General features: G+C 29.0%; 1 protein-coding gene across 1 annotated transcript; it reads right to left on the minus strand.

Moving 5' to 3' along the window:
• Nucleotides 1-1,194: 1,194 nt before the first annotated feature.
• LOC131169291 (receptor-like protein EIX2) lies at nt 1,195-4,931 on the minus strand. The gene has a single exon (XM_058128475.1). The coding sequence runs from the start codon at nt 4,888-4,890 to the stop codon at nt 1,777-1,779; it is 3,114 nt and encodes a 1,037-aa protein (XP_057984458.1). The 5' UTR covers nt 4,891-4,931; the 3' UTR covers nt 1,195-1,776.
• Between the last annotated feature and the right edge of the window lie 4,709 nt (nt 4,932-9,640).

Raw genomic sequence — 9,640 nt, forward strand, 5'->3', positions numbered from 1 at the left:
AAATATAATATAAATCAATTATTAAAAGAATATTATAGCATTCAAAACGAAAGTGTTTATAACATTATCAAGAATGTGTTTATAGCATTTTTTTTAATTTTTTTTATATATATGTGAAGAATTATAATAGTTAAAAATTATGATTTTGTAATAATTAAAATTTTTAATTTTTTTAATAATTAAATTTTTTTAAAAAAATTTAACTTGATAGTTATATTCATATATTTTATATGTAAATTATATAGAATTAGTATGATTGCACATAAAAAATAAAATATATAAATTAAGATTTTAAATTTTAAATTAAAATTATGATTTTAAAAAATTTTAATTAAAAATGATAAAAATGGACGCATTAAAAATTATAAGATGCGCGTGCAACGCATGTGTCACAAAAAAAAATAGTAATAATTAAAAGAAGAAAATTGCTTAAAGTCAAGATATTCGATTTGTGAAAGAAAGAGTTTGAAAATGGAGTTCGAGGAGATGGCCAATTTTTTGATAAGCAGAGCCGGTTTGAAGCACGTTTGGGCTCATGCTTGAACTTCAAGAGAGCCTCTCATTGATTTTTAAGCAATGTCTACAGTTCAGTTTGGTGGTTAGTTGAGTTTGGCATTAGGTAGTGTTATTAGATCTTTTGTTTGTTTTAAAGTTGTAGCAAATGAGTTTCGCTACCCCAAAGAAATAGTGATTTATCTAGCTAGGAAGCCTTAATTTCTTATTAGTTCTGTGTTTTATCATTTATCTGAGGCCCATTTTGAAAGAAAAAAAAAGGAATAAACTTTGCTAACAATACTTGTATTTCACTTTATGATAGGATGAATAGATTTTTTGATTTCTAATGGATTTGCGAGTTATATGCATGCTGCAATAGTGATCATGGCATGCATGCAATGTATTAGTATATATGCTCTCTCTTTTCTTCTTCCCATCTTCTTGAGAGTGTGATGGTAAAGTATGATCAGGTTATTTAAATTCAAGAGTGGATTTGAATAAGACTTTTTTTTATAAGTAAGCATGCAATTTTTTTTAAATTAACAGCTCGGAAAAACTTAACATGAGCGCATTATTCTAAGCCCGGTCAATAGACCTCTCCAATACACTCATCCTAGATGTGGCATGTTAAGTGAAAAAACCTGACAAGAAGATACAAACCATCCAAGAAAACCCAGAAATAGCTAAGACAACACATCAAGCCAAAATGGGAGGATTAAAACCCATAACAACACTTAAGCACCAAGATCAAACAAAAGGACACATAATTAACTTACCATAAACTTCAAGAGCAGGGTAGTTAAACTCTCATAACAACAGATGTAAAGGAGCTACAGGAACACAACAAAATCCTTTTGATGCAGATCACCTTGCTTCACTAGTTGATCAACGATGGAGTTATCTTTGTGTAAAACATGAACAAAGGATACATGAGGTAGTGACATCTTGAAATTCAGGGCTGAGTTGATCGTGAATCAAAACTTACCCTAGTATGAATTATTATTTATTTATTTTTTCTCTTTGAACTTGGTTGTGTTTTGGTACAAACGGAATGATATTTTGACAATCCTAGCACTCGAGAAAACATCACCTCTTTCCACGAGGGAGTCTTTTAAATTTAAGGATGATAAAAACCGTAAAAAGCAACTAACTATAGTAATAGTATCTTCTCTTACAAATTCTCTCTAAAAACACTGAAACAACAAAATAAAGCACTATCATAACAAACACAAATAAGACATTGACATAACTATAAATCTTTAAAAACAACTTCAACAATCTTTACCTTAAACTCCACCAAATTTTGTGCCCCAAATAATCCAGGAAATGAAAATACACATACCTCCATCGTCTATTAATAGCTAGAGGTCCCAACACACTCCAAAAGCCCACAATGAATCCAAGTACCATGCTCACATAGAACCAATCCACTTCAGCACCATCACCCTTTCCTTTCTCTTCATCTTTTCCATTGTTAAGCATAACGCCATTTTCGCTACAATTCTCAGAGACTGGAGGTCCACATAGTCCTTTGTTGCCAACAAAGCTAGAAGAGCTAAAAGTCAGCAACTGAGTGCTTGTAGGAATTCTCCCACTCAAATTATTATTGGACAAGTTCAACAAGTTAAGAAATGTTAGATCTGCGATGCTTTGAGGAATTCCTCCGAATAATTGATTTTGAGAAAAGTCCAAAACTTCTATCATTTTCATATCACCAATATCTTTAGGAATCTTTCCAAAAAACAAATTATCTGACAAATTAAGAGACTGTAATGATATAAGACTTGTTATTTCTTTTGGAATCTCTCCTGATAAATTATTGTCAGAAAGATCTATACTTTTCACGAATTTTAGAATTTTCTCATACTCAACCATTCTTCCTTTCATCACAATCAATGCATCATCTCCAAAATATAAATATCCAGTATACACATTAAAAACTTGTGCTACTGAATCAATTTTAGTCATTGAACTAAAGTTTTTAATGCAACTTGGGAAGATGCCAGAGAGATTATTATGAGAAAGGTCTAGAATCTGCAAAGAAGCCAAATGACAAAGTTCCTTAGGTATATGCCCATGAAACTTGTTTGCACGAAAGTTGAGAATAACCAAATTGGAAAGCCTTTCCCCAATCCATGTTGGAATGTGCCCGATCAGTTCATTTTCACCAATGTCAAGTGAGGTCAACTTCGAACAATTTTGAAGTGACAAAGGTATTTCACCTGAGAGGTTATTATTACGAAGATGCAAGGATTTAAGGGACGTTAAAGCCCCAATTGACTTGGGAATATTGCCACTCAAGTTGTTGTTGTTTAAAGTTAAAAACCACAGTTCTGGCCAATTCATCCAACAATCTGGTATTTCTCCGGATAAAAGATTATTGTCAAGGTTAAGATTAATCATTCCCTTCACTTGATTCTTCTTATAACAAAGGAAGTGGGATATGGAACCTGAAAATGAATTATTGTGAAGAATCAACGTTTCCACACTGGCATAGATCCAAGGTAATGGACCACTGAAGTGATTTGAACTCAAGTCAATCGATGAATAAGATGGATCAAGATTGGGGATATGAGGAATGGTTCCATGGATTTGGTTGTGAGAGATATTTAAATAGTGAAATTGTGCAGACATGTTCCAGAACCAGTAGGGAATACTAGAAATTTTTGTGTTTGACAAATCCACTTCACGTAAATATTTTAGAGAATGAAGCCATACCGGAAATTGTGGGCCAATAACCCAAGATCTCAATCGTAAGAATTCAATATGATCAAAAGGTGGAATCCAGTTCGAACAAACTCTCAACATCAAATGATTCTCAGAAGCATCAAACGATTCCAATTTTGTGAGGTTTGTAAAATGGATTTCAGAAACATTACCCTCTAATAAATTGTGAGCAATATCTATCTCCACCACATTTGCAAGTGCTCCAAACCACACAGGGAGAGTTCCTGAAATGGAATTAACCGAAAGACGAAGGTTGACCAAATTCCTAAAATGCCTGGGATGATTGGTCAAACGACCAAATAATTGGCAACCGTCTAACTCCAATGACTCTAGCCCATTTGAAACACATCCTGATAGAATCTCAAGGATATCATTTATGTCTTGGCTTAGCTTGACTCCTGACAAAGAGAGGAACCTCAAATTGCAAAGATTTTTTAATGGTCTTGGAATTCCTCCATCGAGTTCAAGTTCTTTGTTTGTTGACAAATCAAGGTTGGTGAGAGAGGTAAGGCCTGCAATGGCGCTAGAAATTTTACCTTGAAGGGAATTGTGAGCAAGATCAAGGAGCTCAAGCTGGCTACAATTGTATAACCAATTGGGTATGGAGGAATTCAAATAGTTTCGAGATAAATCAAGTTCCTTCAAAGAAGTGATGTTTTGAGGTTCAATAGAAATCGGACCTTCAAAGCTATTACTGGCTAAATTAACAGAAACAAGATTTCCAAGATGAGAAAACCAATTGGGAATTGAAGAATTAAAATTATTTGATGAGAGGACCAATTTTTGGAGTGAAGTCATATTTTGAAAATCTTTAGGGATTGGTCCTTGAAATTGATTTTCGGCTAGATTAAGAGATGTAAGAGATTTAAGATGAAAAATCCAATTAGGAATAAAAGGTTCAGGAAAAATATTTGATGACAAATCAAGAGTGGAAAGACAGGAAAAATTAACACTTATGAGTGGATGAAGATGCTGAAGATTGCAATTTGACAAGTGCAATTCTACTAGAGAAGGAAGCCTGTTCATCACTTTCAACCAATTGAAGGTTTGGCTAAGATTCACATTACTCAAATCAAGGAATTCTAGGACAGAAAGACTAGAAAGCCAATGCAAATTCTCAACATATGGATAATAATAGCCACCAGCTTTAAGATTAAGGTAGTGAAGATTGGAAAGATTACCAAGCTCATGAGGAACCATTCCCCCAAATCCGGCACCCGAGAGATTAAGGTATCTTAAACTCCCCATAAAGCCAAGGAATTTGGGAATTTGAATTCCTCCAAATTCATTATTGCTTAGATCCAAGTGCCTCAAATGCTTCAAGTTGAGTAGAGATGGACTAATCTTACCACTAAATGTTGGCTTCATATAGTATTCCTTGTCTGCTTCCTCGTAATATCCTTCGTAAGAAAGACTTCCAAGATGGAGTTCAATGACATGGCCTGTTAAGTTGTGGCAGATCACTCCAAACCATCTGCAACAATCCTCTTTACCACCCCAAGATGAAAGCCGGTTTAGAGGATCTATGAGCTCATGCTGGAACTTCAAGAGAGCCTCTCTCTCACTTGGACTGCAACCAGAATTGAAGTTTCCATAGCAGATGCCAAGACTAATAGTTGCAATCCAGAGGAAAGAAATTGTAAGTAGAGCACTCATTGATTTTTCCATGAAATCATGTTTGGTGAAAGAACCTTGCCGCTCGGATGCTATATATAGTGCTCCGAATTAATTGATAGTAAAAATAATTGTAGAGTTGGAGTTTATGCATAAATTAATTGAGATTTGCCTTGGTTTATTTAATTTTAAGAGAAAATAGAATTTGAAAGTGATTGATTCTGAAATCCTTTAATATCTTTTTCAAACAAACTAAAGACAAAATCAAATCTACTTTCAAACGATATTTGATTTATTTAAAACCCATTAAGTTCTGTAATCAATTAATGAATCCTATTAAATCATAGTTTATTTTTAAAATAAGAATAATGTAGATATTTTTAAAAATTATTAGGATAATATAGTTTTTCTTAGTCAAAGAATAATTTTAAAATAAGTAGAAAGTCATAAGTAAAGTATTCTTACTTATAATTTCTAACTTATTTTAAGTAGTTTTTTAACTTATAAATTAAATCAAATGCTAATTTGTTTACGACTTTCTATTTACAAGTAGATTTGAATGACTTATAATTCAAACCAAAGACCCTCATAATTAGCTTTCTGTATTAGTCCAATTAAACATGGATAATTTTATTAATGTTATACAAATGATATACATAAAACATTATTTTTTAACAATATTTGATGGTTTTTTGTTTCTCCCCCTCAATAGGTAGCTCTTCATTTATCATTAACCATAGCAACATCCCTCACAACATTTTCCCAAAACAAGCTAACACAAACAATAACATGAAGAGACTCACGCAACAAATACAAATAATCTTGCTAATGGCCGGATGCTATTGACAGTGCTCTACTTGCAATTTTTCTTTATGAATGGAATCTTTCATTTTCAGACCACATGGAAATTTTCAAGAATATTAAGAATTGAAGGACCACCATAATTAATTTGGTGTGGAAAATTTTTACAAATTGATGACCCAGATTGTGGTTCACGTTCATCCTTTTGAAATTTTGGCACTAGTGGCATTTTCTAACATATTTGTCAAAAGTAAGTTATTTTTTCTCATAATGGTAGGTGGAATCTGGAGTTGTGTATCAAATGATTATTGTTTTCAGGTGAAATCACAAGGAGTCTTCAAGAAAGGCCAAGAGATCAGTCTATTTAAAAATCACTACAAAAAAAAAAAAGAAGGATTAGCAACTGATTCGGTCAGTTGCTAACTCACTAAAATTGGTTGCTAATTAATTTAACAATCGATTTAGCAATTGATACAGTTGGTTGCAATGAGCCTGATTACAAATCGCAATTGACAATCAAATCGGTTGTAAATAGTAATCAACAACCAATTAGTTTCTAAATTAATTAAACTTAAAAAAATAAAACTTTTGGTAAATTTAGTAACTGAAATCAGTTGCTCAATAGTAGCCGAAACATAATCAATTACAAAAAAATTTGGTGTCTTTAATTTTATAATTTTATAATCATTTTATAAATCGGTTAGTTGCTATTTGCAATCAATATAGCAACCGAAAAGTTAGTGGCTAATTTTAAAAAAATTATAAAAAAATTAAATTTTCAAATAAAAAATTCAAATAAATAAATTTTTAAAAATTATTAAAATAATAAATTATTAATGAAAATTAATAGAAAAATATTATAAAAAAATTACTAATAATAACTATTATAAAAAAATATTAACAAAAAATTAAATATAAAAACATATTTATAAGACAAATTACTAAAAAAAATTACCATATATATGCATATATTATAACAAAAAAAATTACTAAAAATTAATACTACAAATAATTTACTAACAAAAAATATATTTGTACAAAAATTTTTATTTTATGTAAAAGAAAAATAAATTAAATAAAAAAATAAGAAAGAAAAAGAAGATGAAGAAGAAAAAGATGAGAAAGAAAAAGATGATGAAGAAAATAGTTAAGAAAGAAAAAGAAGATGAAAAAGAAAATAGATGAAAGAGAAAAAGATAATGAAGAAGAAAATATATAAGACAGAAAAGATGAAGAAGTTAATAAATGAGAAAGAAAAAATGACGAAGAAAATATGTTAAAAAGGAAAAGATGATAAATAAAAAAGATGAGAATGAAAAAAAAAAAGATGAAAAAAATGAGAGAAAGGAAAGAAAGAGAGAGAAAAAAATGAGTAGTGGAAAAAAATATAAGTAGTGTAAAAAAAAAAGAGTAATAGTTTATATAAGCGAATTAGCAACCGATACAATCAATTGTTAATTTTTTTAAAAAATTGGGCAGAAATTTTTGGGGAGAAAAGTTTACAACCGATTCGCAATTTGTTGTAAAATCGATTACTAATAGCGACCACTTTCAATCGATTGCAGAAATCAACAACTTATTTACAAATCGGTTGCAAATCAAAATAAAAAAAATGTGTGGGAAATTTTTGGAGGAAAAAATCGATTGCTAATAACAAACGATTTTAATCGGTTTCAAAAATCGGTTACTATTAGCAATTAATTCACTAATCAGTTGCAAATAAAAAAAATGGAGGAGAATTTTTGGAGAAAAAAATCGGTTGTAAAATCGATTGCTAATCAGTTACAAAAATCAATTACTATTAACAACCGATTCATAAATTGGTAGCAAATCAAAAAAAGAAAATAAAAAATTGAGCTAAAATTTTTGGGTGAAAAAATCAGTTGCAACAATCAGTTACAATTAATAATTGATTCGCAAATCAGTTGGAAATAAATAAATAAATAAATAAATTAGGCAAAAATTTTTGGAGAAAAAAATTTAGTAATCGATTTACAATTAGTTACAAAAATCGAATGCTATTAGCAACTGATAAGAAATTTGTTGCAAATAACAACTGATTTTAGCAATCGATTGTAAATCGATTGCTAACTCTGGAACTAATTAAAATAATTCTTTAATTTAGCAACTGATTCCCTAGATCATTTGCTGTTATCAATCAATTTTAAAATCGATTGGCATTAACAATAGATTTTAGCAACTGATTTTTCAATCAGTTGCTAATAGTAAGACATGACAAGCTTAACTTTTCATGTGTCTTGATTTTTGTTGTGCTAATTTGCGGGTAAAAAATTACTGAAAATTTTTCTGAATGATTAGTAATTAGTTTGCATCTTTCGTGTCGAGAAATAACAGACCTTTTGGAATAAATGAACAAATATTTTTCATTGAATAACTCTCTTTACAGAGGCTTTTAAGATTGTCATATAGAATTTATGTAAAGTTAATATTTAAAATTTATAATTTATGTAATCTAATGAATCCAAACCAACTAAACTTGACTTAAACAAATCTTTCAACATTTTATTCCCAATGTTATAATGTGTTTCCCACTAATTTTTTTTCTTAGATGATTTGTACGGAAGATATTCTTTCACCAATTTATTATCATTTACTAAATGATGCTTATTTAGCTAATTTGGCTCTTTAATTATATTAATAAAAGTGGGTTTCAATAAAATAATAATAATAACAATACAATGTGGTGCACGCTGTGACCGACTAATAAGTGTTTCAGTATGACCAACTAATATAGGTTCTAATAAGCAATAATTATTGATTTTACTTTTGTAAAATATATGGGGAAAAAAATTAAAATTTTGCTAAAAAGTTTTTTTTTTCGAAAATTATTATGTTTTTGGCTATATGGACAGTAGACCTAGTCAACCTGGCCAAAGTTAAGCATACCTGGTCAACAAAAGCTTGATTACTAAATATTTAAAGCTTTATTACACCGGCATAATTATTGGGAAAATTCTATTTTAGTTTACTTTTAATTTTTTGTCTAATTTAGTCTAAAAATTTTAATTTAAATTTAATTTAGCCTAAAATTAAGAAAATCAAGAAATCAAGAAAATTTAATTCTAAAATCAAGAAATTAAACTTCTATATTTTTTATTTAAATAAAAAAATCAAGCAATTTAGCCTATAAATTCTAATTTTTAGGCTAAATTTAGCTTAAATTAAAATTTTTAGACTAAATTGGATAAAACATTAAAAATGAGCTTAATGGAACTTCTCAAATAAGTATAGAGTCTAAATTAAATATTTAGCCATTTTTAATTTTTTGTTTATCATCAAAAGTACTTTAGAGTCAGTTTTACACACCGAGAAAAGTAATTTTAAATATGCTTTCTCTAGCATCAGCTTGAAATATTCAGAATATATAATTTTATAATACTCTTAGGGTCTCTTTGGTTGAAATCAGAATTAATATCAAAATTAGAATCAAGTAGAATCGAAAAGTAAACAGTAAATTTTTATTTACGTCTGATTTACTATAGAATCGGAACCAACTCATTTTTAAAGTGTTTTATTCGCATGTATAAACTACGGAATCAAATTCAAATTTATTTTGTATTTGAATAAAAATCAACTAAAATTATTCTTTTATGCTTTTTTTTTATATTTTTGCCTTTCAATGTTAATTAATTATATAAAAATATAATTAATATTTCTTTTTATATTTTTAATAATAATTAATTATAAATTTTCTATTATGTTTAATTATAAGAAAAAATAAAAAAACAATAGTTTTTGAACCTTTTAATTTAAGTAATTAAATCAATATAATCATATATGTATTTCACTTAAGGAGGCAAATATAATACAGGGAAGGAAAAGTTCAAATCAAGCATTTAAGGAGGCAAAGAATGGTTAATTTTTTGAACTTATGAGTAGGAGAATAATCATATAAAAATGAATGTGCTTAATTGCATTTGGGTTTTTATTTTCCCAATAATTTTAAAATTTACAATTATTATTTAAGTTTGTAAAAGGGTGA

The sequence above is a fragment of the Hevea brasiliensis genome, chromosome 10 (assembly GCF_030052815.1).
Source record: "Hevea brasiliensis isolate MT/VB/25A 57/8 chromosome 10, ASM3005281v1, whole genome shotgun sequence".
Lineage (NCBI taxonomy): Eukaryota > Viridiplantae > Streptophyta > Magnoliopsida > Malpighiales > Euphorbiaceae > Hevea > Hevea brasiliensis.

Bases quoted from the DNA above. Each gene is read 5' to 3' on its own strand.
- LOC131169291 (XM_058128475.1), bottom strand. From the start codon at position 4,890: ATGGAAAAATCAATGAGTGCTCTACTTACAATTTCTTTCCTCTGGATT.